The 23,813-nt window shown below is 45.0% G+C and overlaps 1 protein-coding gene across 1 annotated transcript in view; it reads left to right on the top strand.

The window, feature by feature from the left end:
• Positions 1-3,760: 3,760 nt before the first annotated feature.
• Positions 3,761-23,813, top strand: part of LOC106561826 (synaptotagmin-7) — a 74,334-nt gene continuing 54,281 nt past the window's right edge. Inside the window, exon 1 of the mRNA XM_014126091.2 lies at positions 3,761-3,934. Coding sequence (XP_013981566.2) covers positions 3,879-3,934 — 56 coding nt within the window. The 5' untranslated portion in view covers positions 3,761-3,878. The remainder of the gene's footprint in view (positions 3,935-23,813) is intronic.

The following is a 23,813-nucleotide window of genomic DNA, read 5'->3' as shown; positions in this document are numbered from 1 at the left end:
CCTTGTTTTCTGCAGGCCTTAATGCACTGTGGGGACTAAAGCCTTGTTCACACTGCAGGCCTTAATGCACTGTGGGGACTAAAGCCTTGTTCACACTGCAGGCCGTAATGCACTGTGGGGACTAAAGCCTTGTTCACACTGCAGGCCTTAATGCACTGTGGGGACTAAAGCCTTGTTCACACTGCAGGCCGTAATGCACTGTGGGGACTAAAGCCTTGTTCACACTGCAGGCCTTAATGCACTGTGGGGACTAAAGCCTTGTTCACACTGCAGGCCGTAATGCACTGTGGGGACTAAAGCCTTGTTCCACTGCAGGCCTTAATGCACTGTGGGGACTAAAGCCTTGTTCACACTGCAGGCCTTAATGCACTGTGGGGACTAAAGCCTTGTTCACACTGCAGGCCTTAATGCACTGTGGGGACTAAAGCCTTGTTCACACTGCAGGCCGTAATGCACTGTGGGGACTAAAGCCTTGTTCACACTGCAGGCCATAATGCACTGTGGGGACTAAAGCCTTGTTTTCTGCAGGCCTTAATGCACTGTGGGGACTAAAGCCTTGTTCACACTGCAGGCCGTAATGCACTGTGGGGACTAAAGCCTTGTTTTCTGCAGGCCTTAATGCACTGTGGGGACTAAAGCCTTGTTCACACTGCAGGCCTTAATGCACTGTGGGGACTAAAGCCTTGTTCACACTGCAGGCCTTAATGCACTGTGGGGACTAAAGCCTTGTTCACACTGCAGGCCGTAATGCACTGTGGGGACTAAAGCCTTGTTTTCTGCAGGCCTTAATGCACTGTGGGGACTAAAGCCTTGTTCACACTGCAGGCCTTAATGCACTGTGGGGACTAAAGCCTTGTTCTCACTGCAGGCCTTAATGCACTGTGGGGACTAAAGCCTTGTTCACACTGCAGGCCGTAATGCACTGTGGGGACTAAAGCCTTGTTCACACTGCAGGCCTTAATGCACTGTGGGGACTAAAGCCTTGTTCACACTGCAGGCCTTAATGCACTGTGGGGACTAAAGCCTTGTTCACACTGCAGGCCTTAATGCACTGTGGGGACTAAAGCCTTGTTCACACTGCAGGCCGTAATGCACTGTGGGGACTAAAGCCTTGTTCATTCTGCAGGCCTTAATGCACTGTGGGGACTAAAGCCTCGTTCACACTGCAGGCCGTAATGCACTGTGGGGACTAAAGCCTTGTTCACACTGCAGGCCTTAATGCACTGTGGGGACTAAAGCCTTGTTCATACTGCAGGCCGTAATGCACTGTGGGGACTAAAGCCTTGTTCACACTGCAGGCCTTAATGCACTGTGGGGACTAAAGCCTTGTTTACACTGCAGGCCTTAATGCTCAAATCTGTTTATTTTTTCAAATCTGTTTTGGAATACTGACTGTTCAAACAGCAAGTTACAAAGTGACCAAATCGGATGTCTGTGTTCAGACAGCAGCCATTTACTGACATGGTTACACTAGTTGTCATAGTAACGGCGGGTGTGTGAGCAGTGGTGAAGGCTGATTGGTGGTGGTAGCTCGTGCTTCCTATCACTCAGAAGTTATGTAACAAGCTAAGGTGACGACGACGCCTCGCCATGGACGTTTCCCAGCTGCTTTGGATGTTTAAAATCATAGTGTACGAACACTTTTAAAGCATCAAAGGATCAGATGATCCAACTTTTTGTGCTAGCCACAGCAGTCAGCTAGCTAGGTAGCCACAGCAGTCAGCTAGCTAGGTAGCCACAGCAGTCAGCTAGCTAGGTAGCCACAGCAGTCAGCTAGCTAGGTAGCCACAGCAGTCAGCTAGCTAGGTAGCCACAGCATTCAGCTAGCTAGGTAGCCACAGCAGTCAGCTAGCTAGGTAGCCACAGCAGTCAGCTAGCTAGTTAGCCACAGCAGTCAGCTAGCTAGTTAGCCACAGCAGTCAGCTAGCTAGGTAGCCACAGCAGTCAGCTAGCTAGGTAGCCACAGCAGTCAACTAGCTAGGTAGCCACAGCAGTCAGCTAGCTAGGTAGCCACAGCAGTCAGCTAGCTAGGTAGCCACAGCAGTCAACTAGCTAGGTAGCGGTGTAGCTTTCTAGCCCAGTCACTTATTTGTTTGTAAACAATGAAAAAGCTAGTTAGCTAGTTAGCTACCACATGTTCTTGTCAGACTGTCAACAGAGTAGCTAGCGAGCAACAAGATATGCCAAATAACAGTCTAAAAATCAAACAGACCCAAGTAACATGGCCAGGAATCCGATTTTTATCTGATTTCAAATCACCGTCGAAGGTAGTTTGAAATGTGTCTTGAAATATTTGATTCAATGTGCTTTTTTGGCTGTTCAGACTGCAGGAAAAATAACAGATATGAATCGGATGTGTATAAAAATAGAATTTCAGTCACTTCAAACTATCAGTGTGCACAAGGCTTGATAGACTTTATTCATATGGCGGCCATTGCCCATTGACTAACGTTTGTTTACACAATAACTGTCTAAGGTGTAATTGTTTTACTGTGAATAAGGTCAATGACAGGGGTGTTGAACACACTTCCTGGAGGGCCGTATGTTTGGGTCATGGTTTTGTCATTTCCATTTTAATTTGTGTCCAATTAGGACGTAGACAACCAGGTGAGGGGAGTTCATAACCAATTAATTACCTTAATAATCAAGCACAAGGGAGGAGCGAAAACCATCCAACACTCGACTCTGCCATCCAGGAAGTGAGTTTGACTCTGCCCTCCAGGAAGTGAGTTTGACTCTTCCCCTCCAGGAAGTGAGTTTGACTCTGCCCTCCAGGAAGTGAGTTTGACTCTTCCCCTCCAGGAAGTGAGTTTGACTCTGCCATCCAGGAAGTGAGTTTGACTCTTCCCCTCCAGGAAGTGAGTTTGACTCTTCCCCTCCAGGAAGTGAGTTTGACTCTGCCATCCAGGAAGTGAGTTTGACTCTGCCCTCCAGGAAGTGAGTTTGACTCTGCCCTCCAGGAAGTGAGTTTGACACAGCCCTCCAGGAAGTGAGTTTGACTATTCCCCTCCAGGAAGTGAGTTTGACTCTTCCCCTCCAGGAAGTGAGTTTGACTCTGCCCTCCAGGAAGTGAGATTGACACTGTATGGGTTGTGTTCTGTCTTCTAAAACTTTTTTACCTTTCTGACCAGAGTTCCTTTGGTTTCTCTTATATGATCTCTCTTGTTTTCTGTTGTCTCTGTTTTCTTCCTGTTGTCTCTCTGTTTTCTTCCTGTTGTCTCTCTGTTTTCTTCCTGTTGTCTCTCTGTTTTCTTCCTGTTGTCTCTCTGTTTTCTTCCTGTTGTCTCTCTGTTTTCTTCCTGTTGTCTCTCTGTTTTCTTCCTGTTGTCTTTCTGTTTTCTTCCTGTTGTCTCTCTGTTTTCTTCCTGTTGTCTCTCTGTTTTCTTGCTGTTTTCTCTCTGTTTTCTTCCTGTTGTCTCTCTGTTTTCTTCCTGTTGTCTCTCTGTTTTCTTCCTGTTGTCTCTCTGTTTTCTTGCTGTTTTCTCTCTGTTTTCTTCCTGTTGTCTCTCTGTTTTCTTCCTGTTGTCTCTCTGTTTTCTTCCTGTTGTCTCTCTGTTTTCTTCCTGTTGTCTCTCTTTTTTATCCTGTCCCATAATTTTATAAACCTCCTATGACCTATTTATGACCTTTCTCTGACCTTTCTTTGTTCTCCTTCTCTCTTCCCTCGCTCCATGTTTCCTGATTCCTCCTCCTCGATTACTTTCTTTTCTTCGCCTCTTCCACGTGCCTCTCTTCTTTCTCTCTCTCTCTCTCTCTCTCGCTCTCTGTTTCCCACTGTCTTCCGGCTGGCCAGCGAAGGGAAGATTGTGGTTCTGTCTTTGGCTATTGGTTTGGCTGAGCAAGATGACTTTGCCAATATCCCTGATCCAATCACCTCCATGCAGGAAGCACCACCAGCCAATCAGGAAGCACTTCCTCCTCCACCTGACAAGAGGTACCAGTCACAGTGTGAGAGAGATGTGTGTGTGTGAGAGAGAGAGAGAGAGAGAGGTGTGTGTGTGAGAGAGATGTATGACAGAGAGCTGTGTGTGTGTGTGTGTGTGTGTGAGAGAGAGAGAGGTGTGTGTGTGAGAGAGATGTATGACAGAGAGCTGTGTGTGTGTGTGTGTGTGTGTGTGTGTGTGTGTGTGTGTGTGTGTGTGTGTGTGTGTGTGTGTGTGTGTGTGTGTGTGTGTGTGTGTGTAGGAGAGAGAGAATTGGGGCGGAAATGAAATTACATTTACTATTTGTGTGTGAGAGAGACAAGGACAAATAGCAGGTCTGTCATTACTGATGTGGCATTACAGTAGGTATAGTTGAGGATGTTGGTTTCCAGTCAGGTCACCGGTGATACAAGTCAGTATTCAACGTCCATTTATGTCTGAGGACGTCGGGACAGGATGTGGAAACCAGCCACTAGGGGCAACAGTAAGCACTGTTACCTTCCAGTAGGTTTAGGTAGGGGACAGAGACGGGGTAGGGGACAGAGACGGGGTAGGGGACAGAGACGGGGTAGGGGAAGGGGACGAGGACGGGGACAGAGACGGGGTAGGGGACAGAAACGGGGTAGGGGACAGGGAAGGGGACGGGGAAGGGGACGAGGACGGGGACAGAGACGGGGAAGGGGACAGGGAAGGGGACGGGGAAGGGGACGGGGAAGGGGACGGGGAAGGGGACGAGGACGGGGACAGAGACGGGGTAGGGGACAGGGAAGGGGACGGGGAAGGGGGAAGGGGACGGGGAAGGGGACGAGGACGGGGACAGAGACGGGGTAGGGGACGGGGAAGGGGACGGGGAAGGGGACGGGGAAGGGGACAGGGAAGGGGACGGGGAAGGGGACGAGGACGGGGACAGAGACGGGGTAGGGGACAGGGAAGGGGACGGGGAAGGGGACGGGGAAGGGGACGGGGAAGGGGACGAGGACGGGGACAGAGACGGGGTAGGGGACAGGGAAGGGGACGGGGACAGGGACGGGGAAGGGGAGGGGACGGGGAAGGGGACGAGGACGGGGACAGAGACGGGGAAGGGGACGGGGAAGGGGATGGGGGGACGGGGAAGGGGACAGGGAAGGGGACGGGGAAGGGGACGAGGACGGGGACAGAGACGGGGTAGGGGACGGGGAAGGGGACAGGGAAGGGGACGGGGAAGGGGACGGGGAAGAGGACGGGGAAGGGGAAGGGGATGGGGACAGAGACGGGGTAGGGGACAGGGAAGGGGACGGGGAAGGGGACGAGGAAGGGGAAGGGGACGGGGACGGGGAAGGGGAGGGGACGGGGAAGGGGACGAGGAAGGGGACGAGGAAGGGGAAGGGGACGGGGACGGGGAAGGGGGAGGGGACGGGGAAGGGGACGAGGAAGGGGACGAGGGATGGGACGAGGGATGGGACAGGGAAGGGGAAGGGGACGGGGAAGAGGACGGGGACGGGGAAGGGGACGAGGACGGGGACAGAGACGGGGTAGGGGACAGGGAAGGGGACGGGGATGGGGACAGAGACGGGGTAGGGGACAGGGAAGGGGACGGGGAAGGGGACGAGGAAGGGGAAGGGGACGGGGACGGGGAAGGGGAGGGGACGGGGAAGGGGACGAGGAAGGGGACGAGGGATGGGACGAGGGATGGGACAGGGAAGGGGAAGGGGACGGGGAAGAGGACGGGGACGGGGAAGGGGACGAGGACGGGGACAGAGACGGGGTAGGGGACAGGGAAGGGGACGGGGATGGGGACAGAGACGGGGTAGGGGACAGGGAAGGGGACGGGGAAGGGGACGAGGGATGGGATGGGGACGGGGACAGGGAAGGGGAAGGGGACGAGGGATGGGACGGGGAAGGGGAAGGGGACGGGGATGGGGACAGAGACGGGGTAGGGGACAGAGACGGGGTAGGGGACAGGGAAGGGGACAGGGAAGGGGACAGGGATGGGACGGGGAAGGGGACGAGGGATGGGAAGGGGACAGGGAAGGGGAAGGGGAAGGGGATGGCGAAGGGGAAGGGGAAGGGGACGAGGGATGGGAAGGGGACAGGGAAGGGGATGGGGAAGGGGACGGGGAAGAGGACGAGGGATGGGATGGGGACAGGGATGGGGAAGGGGAAGGGGATGGGGAATGTGCCTCTGATTCCAATAGATGCGAGTTTGAATCCAGAAAGTTGATCTTGATCTTTTTAAACCTTAATCCCAAACCTTAACCTTAGAAATTCAGAGTTAATGCCTAAACTTAACCTTAACCGCTTTGACATTAGACTTTGAAACCACTTTGAAATGTTACATTTGAGAAACGTGGATGAAGATGAAAATTCTGACGTGCGACTGTGAAGGCTTGTAGGGTTTCCAACCAAGGCTGTCTACCAATAGAACCAATCTAGAGGTCATGTCTTGACATTACAGACTTTATGCAGTTTCATTGTGAGACCTTGTGAGAGGAAATTACAATGAGATGACTGATAAAACAGGCTGTCAGGAGACCACAGCAGGATAATGAAATGACTGATAAAACAGCCAGTCAGGTTACCACAGCAGGACAATGAGATGACTGATAAAACAGCCAGTCAGGTTACCACAGCAGGACAATGAGATGACTGATAAAACAGCCAGTCAAGGAGACCACAGCAGGACAATGAGATGACTGTTAAAACAGCCAGTCAAGGAGACCACAGCAGGACAATGAGATGACTGTTAAAACAGCCAGTCAAGGAGACCACAGCAGGAGAATGAGATGACTGTTAAAACAGCCAGTCAAGGAAACCACAGCAGGACAATGAGATGACTGTTAAAACAGCCAGTCAAGGAAACCACAGCAGGACAATGAGATGACTGATAAAACAGGCAGTCAGGTGAAGAAGGGAGAGAAGATGTATTAGGTTAATAGTAAAGGAGTAATCCAGCTGTTTTCTCCCTTCTGGACTACTGCTACTTACTATGACTGTATGCTACTGATGTCTGGTTGTCTCACCTGAAGATGAAGACACTATGGTAAGGCGTTCTGGATACGAGTGTCTGCTAAATGACGAAAATATCAATCATGTGAGGCAGTAGTAAAGCAATACTAACGTAGTACTAAAGCAGTACTAACGTAGTAGTAAAGCAGTACTAAAGCAGTAGTAAAGCATTACTAACGCAGTAGTAAAGCAGTACTAAAGCAGTATTAACGTAGTACTAAAGCAGTAGTAAAGCAGTAGTAAAGCAGTACTAACGTAGTAGTAAAGCAGTACTAAAGCAGTAGTAAAGCAGTACTAACGTAGTAGTAAAGCAGTACTAAAGCAGTAAAGCAGTACTAATGTAGTACTAAAGCAGTAGCAAAGCAGTAGTAAAGCAGTACTAACGTAGTACTAAAGCAGTAGTAAAGCAGTACTAACGTAGTAGTAAAGCAGTACGAAAGCAGTAGTAAAGCAGTAATAAAGCAGTACATACAAAGTAGTAAAGCAGTACTAAAGCAGTAGTAAAGCAGTACTAACGTAGTAGTAAAGCAGTATTAAAGCAGTAGTAAAGCAGTACTAGCACAGCACAAAAGCAGTACTAACATAGTAGTAAAGCAGTACTAACATAGTAATAAAGCAGTAGTAAAGCAGTACTAGCACAGCACTAAAGCAGTACTAACATAGTAGTAAAGCAGTACTGAAGCAGTAGTAAAGCAGTAGTAAAGCAGTACTAAAGCAGTAGTAAAGCAGTAGTGAAGCAGTACTAATGCAGTAGTAAAGCAGTACTAAAGCAGTACTAATGTAGTAGTAAAGCAGTACTAAAGCAGTAGTAAACCAGTACTAAAGCAGTAGTAAAGCAGTACTAACGTAGTAGTAAACCATACTAAAGCAGTAGTAAATCAGTAGTAAAGCAGCACTAAAGCAGTAGTAATGCAGTACTAGTGCAGTACTAAAGCAGTAGTAAAGCAGTAGTAATGCAGTACTAAAGCAGTACTAAAGCAGTACTAAAGCAGTACTAAAGCAGTAGTAAAGCAGCACTAAAGCAGTCGTAAATCAGTAGTAAAGCAGTAGTAATGCAGTACTAATGCAGAAGTAAAGCAGTAGCAAAGCATTAGTAAAGCAGTACTAACGCAGTTGTAAAGCAGTATTAACGCAATACTAACGCAGTACTAAGGCAGTAGTTAAGCAGTACTAACGCAGTAGCAAAGCAGTTGTAAAGCAGTAGTAATGCAGTAGTAAAACAGTAGTAAAGCAGTAGTAAAGCAGAACTAACAGAGTAGTAATGCAGTACTAACACAGTAGTAAAGTAGTAGTAAAGCAGTACTAAAACAGTACTAAAGGAGTAGTAAGGCAGTACTAAATCAGTTGTAAAGCAGTAATAATTCAATACTAAAGCAGTACTAAAACAGTACTAAAGCAGTACTAATGTAGTAATAAAGCAGTAGTAAAGCAGTACTAAAGCAGTAGTAAAGCAGTAGTAAAGCAGTAATAAATCAGTCGCAAAGCAGTAGTAGCAGTACTAACACAGTACTAAAGCAGCACTAAAGCCGTAGTAATGCAGTTGTAAATCAGTCGTAAAGCAGTACTAACGCAGTACTAACGCAGTAGTAAAAAAGTATTAATGCAGTACTAAAGCAGTACTAACGCAGTACTAAAGCAGTAGCAAAGCAGAATTAATGCAGTACTAACGCAATACTAAAGCAGTAGTAAAGCAGTACTACCGCAGCATGAAAGCAGTACTAACGCAGTAGGTAAGCAGTACTAACGCAGTAGTAAAGCAGTACTAAAGCAGTACTAAGGCAGTAGTTAAGCAGTACTAACGCAGTAGTAAAGCAGTAGTAAAGCAGAGTAACCCTGGTGTTGTAGTTGTAAAGATGTAATGAGCTCATAAGTCTTTATAGTGGGTCTGAAATGGCACCCTGTTCACTACATAGTGCCCTTCTGTAAAGGGTCCTCTTTTCAAAAGTAGTGCACTATATTGGGAATAGGGTGCAATTTAAGACACACACTAATGATCTGGCATCCTGCGTTAGTATCTTCCTTCTCCAGTATCTTCCTACATTATTCTCTCTTTCTTCTCTTCAGTCTATCTCTCCTCTGCTCTCCCCCTTGGCATTTATTGGTTTTATTTCCCTGTTTATTTTGAGTCTTTCTACCTCGTCGTGTTCTTTATTAATTTATTTATTGTATTCCTCTCGTTTTATATCTCCTTCATTAGCTTATTTTCTTCCCTGCCTCCGGTGCTGCTTCTCTGAGAGTCCCATCTCTCGTTCTCGGGTGCTCTCTCTCCCCCACCCTCTCTATCTCGCTCTCTCTCTCTCGCTCTCTCCCCCCACCCTTTCGCTCTCTCTCTCCCCCCACCCTTTCTCTCTCTCTCCCCCCGACTCTCTCTCTCTCTCTCTCTCTCTCTCTCTCTCTCTCTATCTCCCCCACCCTCTCTCTCCCCCCACCCTCTCTATTTCCCCCACCCCTCTCTCTCTCCCCCACCCTCTCTCTCTCTCTCTCTCTCTCTCTCTCTCTCTCTCTCTCTCTCTCTCTCCTCATTATCCAGAAACATGCTAGTCACTTACGTAACCACACTGAACTGCACTGCTATAAATATAGTATTTCCTGGACAGACAGGCAGACACCTCAAATAACAAATTCCCAAACATCCAAGAGATGACTGACTGTCTTTATCCATTAGATCACCTTCCCTGTCTCCCTCTCTCCATTTATCCCATACTGTATGGTTTTCTGTTATTGTTGTATACTTATCTTCGCTAGCTCTTTGAGTGTAATGCATTTCGTATTCTACCAATCTCTGTGTCATGATAGGAACTGAACTATAGAGGACCACTCTGTGTCATGATAGGAACTGAGGTTTAAAGGACCACTCTGTGTGTCATGATAGGAACTGAACTTTAGAGGACCACTCTGTGTCACGATAGGAACTGAACTATAGAGGACCACTCTGTGTCATGATAGGAACTGAGGTTTAAAGGACCACTCTGTGTGTCATGATAGGAACTGAACTTTAGAGGACCACTCTGTGTCACGATAGGAACTGAACTATAGAGGACCACTCTGTGTCACGATAGGAACTGAACTATAGAGGACCACTCTGTGTCATGATAGGAACTGAACTATAGAGGACCACTCTGTGTCATGATAGGAACTGAACTATAGAGGACCACTCTGTGTCATGATAGGAACTGAACTATAGAGGACCAATCTCTGTGTCATGATAGGAACTGAACTATAGAGGACCACTCTGTGTCATGATAGGAACTGAACTATAGAGGACCAATCTCTGTGTCATGATAGGAACTGAACTATAGAGGACCACTCTGTGTCATGATAGGAACTGAACTATAGAGGACCAATCTCTGTGTCATGATAGGAACTGAACTATAGAGGACCACTCTGTGTCATGATAGGAACTGAACTATAGAGGACCAATCTCTGTGTCATGATAGGAACTGAACTATAGAGGACCAATCTCTGCGTCATGATAGGAACTGAGGTTTAAAGGACCACTCTGTGTCATGATAGGAAGCTGGCGTACACTGTAATGTAGTACTCATGTAGACACAACATACACTTCCATGTTGCTGTTTGTATTTCAAATTTCAGCTGTAGAGTGTATTCATGTTTTTGGTCATGAAGCTCTCTGACACATACACACACACACATACACACACACACACACACACACACACACATACATACACACACACACACACATACACACACAGATAGTGTTACCCTGTAGACCAGCAGTTAGGCCATTTCAACCAATACTTTGATTCTGTGACAAAATGGAGATTGTTAAACTACACTTTTGAACAGTAAATGGTGATTGAGCATTATTAATTAATCATTCCCAGGTATTAATCGTCAAACCAGCTATTTTTAACGTGCCATTATAGCATGAACCTGACACATACAATTATTCATAACTTGTAGATCTGCGCTTCAGTGTTTTCTAACAGAGCAGCTATCTATGAACCTGTAAGGCCAGTTTCCCGGACCCAGATGAAGCCTATTCCTCTCATGAACTAAAAAGCACATACAAATTGAGATTCTCCACTGAGCATGCTTTTTACTCCTGGACTAGGCTTAGGGAAACCGGCCTTAAAAAAAGTGGTCTGAACATCTGGATATATGTCACACTCTTAGGATCAGTTTCTCAGACACAGATTAAGCATGTTTTTAAATCCTGGACTAGGCTTGATCTGTGTCCGAGAAACTGTCCCTTAGTGTCTAGAGAAATGTTCTGTCGTCTCCCCTCCGTCTGAAAAGAGCAGGTTTTCTTTATGTTTTATACACTCAGCGTAGGTGTTCTACTGTTTGGAAACTGACTGGAGAAAGATGCATATCGTGTTTAATCTTGCATTCTTAAATATTACATTTAGTTTAATCTTTATTTAACCAGGAAGGGCTCATTCAGATTTGAAATCTCTTTTTTTCAAGAGCGTCCTGGCCAAGAAAGGCAGCACCAAGTCATTACACAATTACAGACAGACAACATCAACAAAATCATAAAACAGCAAATTAAAAACATTGACAGGTCAGGGAATCAGCCTCAACATCCTTCATCAGTGATTTAAAATCACCAATCGGGACGAGTTCTTCCAGTTTAAAAGTATTTTGTAAGGCGTTCCAAGACGATGGGGCAGAGTACATAAAAGCCCTTTTACCAAATTCAGTTCGGACATTTGAAACAGTTAGCAGGATAAAGTCCTGCGAATGAAGAGACGACCCACCACATTTTTACCTCCGTCACCAGCTTTAAGCACCAGCTGTCAGAGCAGCTCACAGATCACTGCACCTGTACATAGCCCATCTGTACATAGCCCATCCAACTACCTCATCCCCATACTGTATTTATTTATTTATCTTGCTCCTTTGCACCCCAGTATCTCTACTTGCACATTCATCTTTTGCACAATATACCATTCCAGTTGCTATATTGTAATTACTTTGCCACTATGGCCTATTTATTGCCTTTACCTCCCTTATCTCACCTCATTTGCACACACTGTATATAGACTTATTTTTCTACTGTATTATTGACTGTATGTTTGTTTATTCCATGTGTAACTCTGTGTTGTTGTATGTGTTGAACTGCTTTGCTTTATCTTGGCCAGGTCGCAGTTGTAAATGAGATCTTGTTCTCAACTGGCCTACCTGGTTAAATAAAGGACTTGTTCTCAACTAACCTACCTGGTTAAATAAAGGACTTGTTCTCAACTGGCCTACCTGGTTAAATAAAGGTAAAAAATAAAATTAAAAAATAATGTAAAAAATTCTGAACAATAAAAATGGCCAAATAAAAAGGTAGTAAACCCAAAATGTCTTTGTAAATAAAAGTATACCAGTGACTGAGCCTACGAGTGACTAGAGAAGGCCAGCCAACCCTGGTATATAAAGTGCAGTGGTGCGTAAGGGCTTTGCAGTTTAAAATAAATCTCAAAGCTCCATGGTAAAGGGTGTCAATTGATCTCAAACACTGAGCGGAAGCATTCATATATAAAATATCCCCATAGTCTAGTAAAGGCATAAATGTAGCTGATACTAGCCTCCTTCTGGCTTCAAAAGAAAAACAGGCCTTATTCCTAAAATAAAATCCCAACTTCAGCTTCAATTTGTTTGTAAATTGTTGAATATGCAAATGCTTGTGTTTAAGATGTGAACTCTTATTGGCTAATCTAAATTCCTAATGTTTAAGTTTTAAACGTTCATGTTTAGGTTAGAAACGTGTCACATTTCATGTTTTTACAGTGTAGTTATAAATATATATATATTTATTTTTAGCTTTATTTAACCAGGAAAAGCCCATTTAGACCCCAAAGTCTCTTTTTTCAAGGGAGACCTGTCCAAGAAGGCAGCAACAATCAATACATTACAGAATTAAAACAATCAACAATACTGTCACAGGCGTCGAAATGAGTAGACCAAGGTGCAGCGTGGAATATGTTCATCTTGTATTAAATTGCCCAAAAATGAACACTTTACAAAATATAACAAAAAAGACAGTTCTGTCAGGTACTTACAACAAAACAGAAAACATCTACCCACAAAACCCAAAGTAAAAACAGGCTGCCTAAGTATGGCTTCCAATCAGAGACAACGAAAGACACCTGCCTCTGATTGGAAACCATACCCGGCCAAAACATAGAAAACAAAACATAGAAATAGAAATCTAGAAAAACCCCACATAGAAACAGAAAACCCAAACCCCCCCCCCAAAACAACCCCCTGTCACGCCCTGACCACTCTACTATGGAAAATGACCTCTTACAAGGGTCACAGGACGTGACAAATTCAATACAACAACATGATCCAGTCTAATTGCTAAGTGGCTAGTAGTATTACAGAGAACAAATAAACAAACAAACAGTTAATACAAATCGTTTTTTTATGATTGTTATTTTTTTTTTACAGGACAATCCCCTGTCCTCCCTATGGGCATGATATCTCTGCTCGACCTTCTGGTACTGCTAGTGGTAAAGGTGAGCAGGCTACAGAGGGAGTTAACCCAGAAGGGCTTTGTAAATCAACAAGTACCAATGTAGCCGACTGGGTATAGAAAACAAGGTCCAAATCACAATTTGGTAGAAGGTGCAGTGGTGGGTGAGTGACTTGGCATTAGTAACAAAGCTCAAGGATGCCTGATAAACAGAGGCCAGTCTATTTAACACAGAAGAGGATGCCTGATAGAGGCCAGTCTATTTAAAACAGAAGAGGATGCCTGATTAACAGAGGCCAGTCTATTTAACACAGAAGAGGATGCCTGATAGAGGCCAGTCTATTTAAAACAGAAGAGGATGCCTGATAAGTTAACAGAGGCCAGTCTATTTAAAACAGAAGAGGATGCCTGATAGAGGCCAGTCTATTTAACACAGAAGAGGATGCCTGATAGAGGCCAGTCTATTTAACACAGAAGAGGATGCCTGATTAACAGAGGCCAGTCTATTTAAAACAGAAGAGGATGCCTGATAGAGGCCAGTCTATTTAACACAGAAGAGGATGCCTGATTAACAGAGGCCAGTCTATTTAACACAGAAGAGGATGACTGATAGAGGCCAGTCTATTTAACACAGAAGAGGATGCCTGCATTTACAATAAATCGACCATAATCAATTACAGAAAGAAAAGTGGCTTGAACAAGAGTCTTTCTAGCCTCAAACGGGAAGCAAGCCTTATTACGAAAATAAAAACACAATTTCACTATAAGCTTCCTCACAAAATTACATATTTGATCTTTGAATGAATGCTTGTCATCCAACAATATAAGGATGACACTTTTTCAATAGATAAGCCACCAGATGTGACAATGCTAACCTTCTCTGGCAGATTTGTAGCTCCGGTAAAGGCCTTGAATTTAGTTTTTTTGTACATTCAAGACCAGTTTGAGACAATAAAGGGAGACCTGCAGTGACTGAAAAAAGGCAGCCTGGAGCTCTTCAACAGTCCAAACCAGAGAAGGAGCACATCAATATATGACTGTATCGTCTGCGTACAGCTGCACCTTGGCTGGTTACGTCCCATTTCCCAAGTCTTTAATACACATTTAGAATTGTACAGGAGCTAAAATAGAACCCTGGGGAACACCTCTAGTTATATCAAGGAAGCTAGACTTGTGATTCTCAACATAGGCAAAGTGTGTTCTGTCAGCCAATTGGCAACCCCTTCACTGAGACCAATGTTACTGAGTCTGGCTAGAAACAGTTTATGGTCAATTTAATCAAAACAGGTTATGGTGCCGCGCCCTGACCTGTTTTTCCGAGTAGGAACTTTTTTTTATTTTTTTAAGCTGAGAGTTCACAAAGGGATTCAATGACTGGCGAGGATATGGAGGATATGGGAAATAAGGGGATAGTTATTTCCACCCTTCAGTAGGAGGAGAACGTAATGATCATTTTCCACATTTTGGATATAGAATTGGACAAGAGGTTTAGGTTAAAAGAATGTTATCCAAAAGGCTCAGCGATAATACCAGCTGCTGTCTTTAAAAGGTATGGATGATGTCTGGGCCTGTAGACTTTTTAGGGTCTATATCTTTAAGAGCGTAAGAAAGGCTGAAAGTTAAAAGGGTTCCTATGAGGGCCTGTATCAGAGCTTACTGAAACAGAGCTTACATTAGAGGCATGTGCACCCATCATTATCCCAAAAAACTGAACCAGCATAAATGAAGTGCTTGTTAAAAGAAATCACTACAATACCAGCTGTATCCTTCACTTCATTAGAATCCATCAGTAGATGGTCAGGAAGACCAGAGGATACATTAGAACACTGATTTGATTAGCTTCCAGAACTTGGTAGGGTTGTTTTAGGTTCTCTGTGACTGCTTTCAGATAGAAATGTGATTTAAGACTTCCTTATCAACACCATTGTTTTTTAGAGCTCTGAAGGAGGTTCAGTCAGCAGGTGCATTTGTACCTCTACCTACAGCCCAAGAAACTGTCTAATTCATTCTGCCAAGTTATGTGAAAATCTGTGCTTCAGAACGTTGCTACTTTAAAAATATATATATATTTAACCAGGTAGGCCAGTTGAGAACAAGTTCTCATCTACAACTGCGAGCTGGCCAAGATAAAGCAAAGCAGTGCGACACAAACAACAACACAGAGTTACACATGGAATAAACAAAACATACAGTCAATAATACAATAGAAAATCTGTATACAGTGTGTGCAAATGGCGTAAGGAGGTAAGGCAATAAATAGGCCAATAGTGGCAAAGTAATTACAATTTAGCAATTAACACTGGAGTGATAGATGTGCAAATGAGGATGTGCAGGTAGAAATACTGGGGTGCAAAAGATCAGAAAAGAAAAACTAAAACAATATGGGATGAGGTAGGTAGTTGGTTGGATGGGCTGTTTACAGATGGGCTGTGTACAGCTGCAGCGATCGGTAAGCTGCTCTGACAGCTGATGCTTAAAGTTATTGAGGGAGATATAAGTCTCCAACTTCAGTGATTTTTGCAATTCGTTCCAGTCATTGGCAGCAGAGAACTGGAAGGAAAGGTGGCTAAAGGAGGAATTGGCTTTGGGGGATGACCAGTGAAATATACCTGCTGGAGCGCGTGCTACGGGTGGATGTTGCTATGGTGACCAATGAGCTGCGATGAGGCGGGGCTTTACCTAGCAGAGACTTATAGATGACCTGGAGCCAGTGGGTTTGGCGACGGATATGTAGTGAGGGCCAGCCAACGAGAGCATACAGGTCGCAGTGGTGGGTAGTATATGGGGCTTTGGTGACAAAACGGATGGCACTGTGATAGACTGCATCCAATTTGCTGAGTAGAGTGTTGGAGGCTATTTTGTAAATTACATTGCTGAAGTCAAGGATCGGCAGTATAGTCAGTTTTACGAGGGTGTGTTTGGCAGCATGAGTGAAGGAGGCTTTGTTGCGAAATAGGAAGCCGATTCTAGATTTAACTTTGGATTGTAGATGCTTAATATGAGTCTGGAAGGAGAGTTTACAGTCTAGCCAGACACTTAAGTATTTATAGTTGTCCACATATTCTAAGTCAGAGCCGTCCAGGGTAGTGATGCTTGGCGGGCGGGCAGGTGTGGGCAGCGATCGGTTGAAGAGCATGCACTTAGTTTTTCTAGCGTTTAATAGCAGTTGGAGGCCACGGAAGGAGAGTTGTATGGCATTGAAGCTCGTCTGGAGGTTAGTTAACACAGTGTCCAAAGAAGGGCCAATACAATTGGCTCATTCATCCCCCTCCTCTCCCCTGTAACTATTCTCCAGATTGTTGCTGTAAATGAGAATGTGTTCTCAGTCAACTTACCCGGTAAAATAACGTTAAAAGAAATAAAATAAAATAAAATGTGTACAGAATGGTGTCGTCTGCGTAGAGGTGGATCAGGGAATCAACCACAGCAAGAGCGACATCATTGATGTATACAGAGAAAATTGTCGGCCTGAGAATTGAACCCTGTGGCACCCCCATAGAGACTGCCAGAGGTCCGGACAACAGGCCCTCCGATTTGACACACTGAACTCTGTTTGAGAAGCAGTTAGTGAACCAGGCGAGGCAATCATTTGAGAAACCAAGGCTGTCGAGTCTGCCGATAAGAATACAGTGATTGACAGAGCCGAAAGCCTTGGCCAGGTCGATGAAGACGGCTGCACAGTACTGTTTTTTATCTACGGCGGTTATGATATCGTTTAGCACCTTGAGCGTGGCTTAGGTGCACCCATGACCAGCTCTGAAACCAGATTGCATAGCGAAGAAGGTACGGTGGGATTCGAAATGGTCGGTAATCTGTTTGTTAACTTGGCTTTCAAAGACCTTAGAAAGGCAGGGCAGGATAGATATAGGTCTGTAACAGTTTGGGTCAAGAGTGTCTCCCCCTTTGAAGAGGGGGATGACCGCGGCAGCTTTCCAATCTTTAGGGATCTCAGACGATACGAACGAGAGGTACTTCAACAATAACTTCCAGCTATTTGTCTCTCATTAGTCAGTTGGTTCATCTGCTGTGGTTCTGTCTCCTCTCCTCTCCACACACACACACACACACTCACACACACACACACACACACACACACACACACACACACACACACACACACACACACACACACACACACACACACACACACACACACACACACACACACACACACACACAGTCTCCTCTCCTGCCCTCCAGACTTCGTTGGCCTTTCTGCTAGAGCAGAAATAGACCAATAGACTAAAGGAACTAAAGAAACAGGGAATTGAGATTTCCTATACTATGAAACCCTTTTAGTTTTATACAGCCTAGAATTGTTTTTTTTTATATAAATATGAATCTTTATATCCATTACTTATAATAATACCTATAATTACCAAACATGAATTTGAGACATGTAACATACCTGCTTTTACTGAAGCTGGATACATCGTTTTTTTTTTTTTATATATATATATATATATACTGTGTGAGCATTTCAGATTGTTATGTTCATGATCAATAATTATACTTTTTACACTACACCATAGAAAAGTATGTCCTTCACTTCACTTCCTACATCATTTTCGTTGTTGTTGTTGTTTCTATATGAACATTGAATGATGCAGAAACTGCTTCACCGTTTCCTGGTTGTTGTAAGTCTAATAGTTAGCCTAATTTCGGTTAATGTGACAAAACAAACAAGGAAGTCTAGTGGAGAGAATCATTGTACCGTCTAAACAGCTGTGAAATATACACAATACTGTGGCTCGTAACACACACACACACACACACACACACACACAGACCATGTAATGATGAGGTGAGTCAGACCTATTACCAGACTAAGTGCATCTTGGATATTTTACATATTAACCTAAAGATAATTTTACACATTAACCTGCAATCACTTTCTCAGTATAGGCCTATTGCTTCTGAGAGAGAGGGGGAGAGAGCAAGAGAGAGAGAGGAGAAAGGAGAGAGAGCGAGGGAGAGAGAGGGAGAGAGAGAGCGATAGAGAGAGAGAGAGAGAGTTGTGCCAGTGATTTTCATCACTTCTAAACTGCGAGATGACGGCTGTGTTCAACTCAACACAGAATGACGACTGTGTTCAACTCAACACAGAATGATGGCTGTGTCATGAAGCGGATGTTAAACTACAGGACTGTTTTGCTAGCACAAACTGGAATAAGTTCCGGGATTCATCCGATAGCACTGCGGCGTACACCACATCAGTCACCAGCTTCATTAATAAGTGTATCGACGACATTGTCCTCACAGTGACCGTATGTATGTACGTACGTACGTACGTACATATCCCAACCAGAAGCCATGGATTACATGCAATATCCACACTGAGGTACAGAGCTGCCGCTTTACAGGAGCAGGACACTAATCCAGATGCTTATAAGAAAGCATCCGGATCAAATAGGCAAAGTGTCAATACAGGACTAAGATCTAATCCTGCTACGCTGGCTCTGATGCTCGTCGATTGTGGCAGGGCTTGCAAACTATTACGGATTACAATGGGAAACCCAACCGCGAGCTGCTCAGTGACGCAAGCCTACCAGACAAGTTAAATCCATTCTATGCTCGCTTCGAAGCAAGCAAAACTGAACCATGCATGAGAGCACCAGCTCTTTTCCCAACGACTGTGTGATCACCCTCTCCGTAGCTGATGTGAGTAAGACCTTTAAACAGGTTAACATTCACAAGGCCGCAGGGCCAGACGGATTACCAGGACGCTTACTCAGAGCATGTGCTGACCAGCTGGCAAGTTTCTTCACTTCAACCTCTCCCTGACCCAGTCTGTAATACCTACATGTTTCAAGCAGACCACCATAGTCCCTGTGCCTAAGAACGCCAAGGTAACCTGCCTAAATGACTACAGCCCCGTAACACTCACATCTGAAGCCATGAAGTGCTTTGAAAGGCTGGTCATGACTCACATCAACACCATTATCCCAGAAACCCTGGACCCACTCCAATTCACATACCGCCCCAAGAGATCCACAGATGACACAATCTCTATTGCACTCCACACTGCCCTTTCTCACCTGGACAAAAGGAACACCTACGTGAGAATGCTGTTCATTGACTACAGCTCAGCGTTCAACACCCTAGTGCCCACGAAGCTCATCACTAAGCTAAGGTCCCTGGGACTAAACACCTCCCTTTGCAACTGGATCCTGGACTTCCTGACGGGCCGCCCCCCAGCTGGTGAGGGTAGGCAACAACACATCAGCCACGCTGACCCTCAACACGGGGGCCCCTCAGGGGTGCGTGCTTAATCCCAGTGTGGTGCCAGGACAACAACCTTTCCCTCAATGTGATTATTATTATTATCAGTATTATTATTATTATCACTATTATTATTATTACAATTATTATTACTATTATTATTATTATTGTTATTATCAGTATTATTATTATTATTATTACTATTTTCAGTTTTATTATTATTGGTATTATTATTATTCATATCTTTTTTTCCTTTATTTTTCTTTAACCTTTATTTAACTAGGCAAGTCAGTTAAGAACAAATTCTTATTTACAATGATGGCCTACCAAAAGGCAAAAGGCGTCCTGTGGGGACGGGGTAGAAACACAGCATGGTAGCAACACAACATGACAACAACATGGTAGAAACACAACATGGCAGCAGCACAAAACATGGTACAAACATTATTGGGAACAGACAACAGCACAAAGGGCAAGAAGGTAGAGAGACAACAATACATCACGCGAAGCAGCCACAACTGTCAGTAAGAGTGTCCATGATTGCTACTGTAGGATGTTGAACTATCGTGTCCTGTACAGCCTGTATGCTATGATCTACATGTCAAACAATAATTGTAGTGTAATTACTGCCTCGTTAGAGTCCAGAGGAGAGATATAGTAGTATATAGGATTATGTTTTCATGAAGTGTCCCTCTAACCCTTATACCAAAGACAGCTTTCTGATATCTCTTTCATTATGTTTATTTGTTGTTGGTGCTGTTCTACAGTGCTGTTCTACAGTGCTGTTCTATAGTGCTGTTCAACAGTGCTGTTCTATAGTGCTGTTCTATAGTGCTGTTCTATAGTGCTGTTCTATAGTGCTGTTCTACAATGCTGTTCTATAGTGCTGTTCTATAGTGCTGTTCTACAGTGCTGTTCTACAGTGCTGTTCTATAGTGCTGTTCTATAGTGCTGTTCTATAGTGCTGTTCTATAGTGCTGTTCTACAATGCTGTTCTATAGTGCTGTTCTTTAGTGCTGTTCTACAGTGCTGTTCTACAATGCTGTTCTATAGTGCTGTTCTACAGTGCTGTTCTATAGTGCTGTTCTATAGTGCTGTTCTATAGTGCTGTTCTATAGTGCTGTTCTATAGTGCTGTTCTATAGTGCTGTTCTACAGTGCTGTTCTATAGTGCTGTTCTATAGTGCTGTTCTACAGTGCTGTTCTATAATGCTGTTCTATAGTGCTGTTCTACAGTGCTGTTCTATAGTGCTGTTCTACAGTGCTGTTCTATAGTGCTGTTCTATAGTGCTGTTCTACGGTGCTGTTCTATAATGCTGTTCTATAGTGCTGTTCTATAGTGCTGTTCTATAGTGCTGTTCTACAGTGCTGTTCTACAGTGCTGTTCTACAATGCTGTTCTACAGTGCTGTTCTACAGTGCTGTTCTATAGTGCTGTTCTATAGTGCTGTTCTATAGTGCTGTTCTACAGTGCTGTTCTACAGTGCTGTTCTATAGTGCTGTTCTATAGTGCTGTTCTATAGTGCTGTTATATAGTGCTGTTCTATAGTGCTGTTCTACAGTGCTGTTCTACAGTGCTGTTCTACGGTGCTGTTCTACAGTGCTGTTCTATGGTGCTGTTCTGTGGTGCTGTTCTATAGTGCTGTTCTATAGTGCTGTTCTATAGTGCTGTTCTACAGTGCTGTTCTACAGTGCTGTTCTATAGTGCTGTTCTATAGTGCTGTTCTACAGTGCTGTTCTACAGTGCTGTTCTATAGTGCTGTTCTATAGTGCTGTTCTATAGTGCTGTTCTATAGTGCTGTTCTATAGTGCTGTTCTACAGTGCTGTTCTATAGTGCTGTTCTATAGTGCTGTTCTACAGTGCTGTTCTATAGTGCTGTTCTATAGTGCTGTTCTATATTGCTGTTCTATAATGCTGTTCTATAGTGCTGTTCTACAGTGCTGTTCTACAGTGCTGTTCTACAGTGCTGTTCTATAGTGCTGTTCTATAGTGCTGTTCTACAGTGCTGTTCTATAGTGCTGTTCTACAGTGCTGTTCTACAGTGCTGTTCTATAATGCTGTTCTATAGTGCTGTTCTATAGTGCTGTTCTACAGTGCTGTTCTACAGTGCAGTTCTATAGTGCTGTTCTATAGTGCTGTTCTATAGTGCTGTTCTACAGTGCTGTTCTACAGTGCTGTTCTACAGTGCTGTTCTACAATGCTGTTCTATAGTGCTGTTCTACAGTGCTGTTCTATAGTGCTGTTCTATAGTGCTGTTCTATGGTGCTGTTCTACGGTGCTGTTCTATAGTGCTGTTATATAGTGCTGTTCTATGGTGCTGTTCTATAGTGCTGTTCTATAGTGCTGTTCTATGGTGCTGTTCTATACTGCTGTTCTATAGTGCTGTTCTATGGTGCTGTTCTATAGTGCTGTTCTATAGTGCTGTTCTATAGTGCTGTTCTACGGTGCTGTTCTGTGGTGCTGTTCTATAGTGCTGTTCTATAATGCTGTTCTATAGTGCTGTTCTATGGTGCTGTTCTGTGGTGCTGTTCTACGGTGCTGTTCTACGGTGCTGTTCTATGGTGCTGTTCTATAGTGCTGTTCTACGGTGCTGTTCTGTGGTGCTGTTCTATAGTGCTGTTCTATAATGCTGTTCTATGGTGCTGTTCTGTGGTGCTGTTCTACAGTGTTGTTCTACAGTGCTGTTCTGTGGTGCTGTTCTATAGTGTTGTTCTATGGTGCTGTTCTGTGGTGCTGTTCTGTGGTGCTGTTCTATAGTGCTGTTCTATAGTGGTGTTCTATAGTGGTGTTCTATAGTGCTGTTCTATAGTGCTGTTCTGTGGTGCTGTTCTGTGGTGCTGTTCTGTGGTGCTGTTCTATAGTGCTGTTCTACAGTGCTGTTCTATAGTGCTGTTCTGTAGTGTCACACATTCTGCCCAACGTCCCTCTCTTTCTGTAGTCTACAGTGATGGAGGAGGGCAGGACTAGCTAGATGGCTCCTCCCCCCTCTCTCTCTGTAGTCTACAGTGATGGAGGAGGGCAGGACTAGCTAGATGGCTCCTCCCCCTCTCTCTCTGTAGTCTACAGTGATGGAGGAGGGCAGGACTAGCTAGATGGCTCCTCCTCTCTCTCTCTGTAGTCTACAGTGATGGAGGAGGGCAGGACTAGCTAGATGGCTCCTCCTCTCTCTCTCTGTAGTCTACAGTGATGGAGGAGGGCAGGACTAGCTAGATGGCTCCTCCTCTCTCTCTCTCTGTAGTCTACAGTGATGGAGGAGGGCAGGACTAGCTAGATGGCTCCTCCTCTCTCTCTCTGTAGTCTACAGTGATGGAGGAGGGCAGGACTAGCTAGATGGCTCCTCCCCCCTCTCTCTCTGTAGTCTACAGTGATGGAGGAGGGCAGGACTAGCTAGATGGCTCCTCCCCTCTCTCTCTCTGTAGTCTACAGTGATGGAGGAGGGCAGGACTAGCTAGATGGCTCCTCCTCTCTCTCTCTGTAGTCTACAGTGATGGAGGAGGGCAGGACTAGCTAGATGGCTCCTCCTCTCTCTCTCTGTAGTCTACAGTGATGGAGGAGGGCAGGACTAGCTAGATGGCTCCTCCTCTCTCTCTCTCTGTAGTCTACAGTGATGGAGGAGGGCAGGACTAGCTAGATGGCTCCTCCCCTCTCTCTCTGTAGTCTACAGTGATGGAGGAGGGCAGGACTAGCTAGATGGCTCCTCCTCCCTCTCTCTCTGTAGTCTACAGTGATGGAGGAGGGCAGGACTAGCTAGATGGCTCCTCCCCTCTCTCTCTCTGTAGTCTACAGTGATGGAGGAGGGCAGGACTAGCTAGATGGCTCCTCCTCTCTCTCTGTAGTCTACAGTGATGGATATTTCTTCATTATTAACTATAATTGAAGGCAGGCTAAACAAACACAATTATCCCAAACAGGGATTGAGGTAGGGGAGGGGGAGTGGTATAGCGGGAGAGAGATAGAGAGAGGGGGAAGAGAGAGAGAGATAGAGAGAGAGGGGAGGGGGAGAGAGAGAGAGGGTGAAGAGAGAGAGAGAGAGAGGGAGGAGAGAGGGGGAAGAGAGAGAGAGAGAGAGAGAGAGAGAGAGGAGGGGAGAGATAGAGAGAGGGGGAAGAGAGGGGATGAGAGAGAGAGAGAGAGAGAGAGAGGAGGGGGAGAGATAGAGAGAGGGGGAAGAGAGAGAGAGAGAGAGAGAGAGAGGAGGAGGAGAGAGAGAGAGAGAGGGAGAGAGAGAGAGAGAGAGAGAGAGAGGAGGGA

Source organism: Salmo salar, chromosome ssa10 (genome assembly GCF_905237065.1).
Source record: "Salmo salar chromosome ssa10, Ssal_v3.1, whole genome shotgun sequence".
Classification (NCBI taxonomy): Eukaryota; Metazoa; Chordata; class Actinopteri; order Salmoniformes; family Salmonidae; genus Salmo; species Salmo salar.
This window is presented reverse-complemented; position numbering and strand designations above follow the sequence as displayed.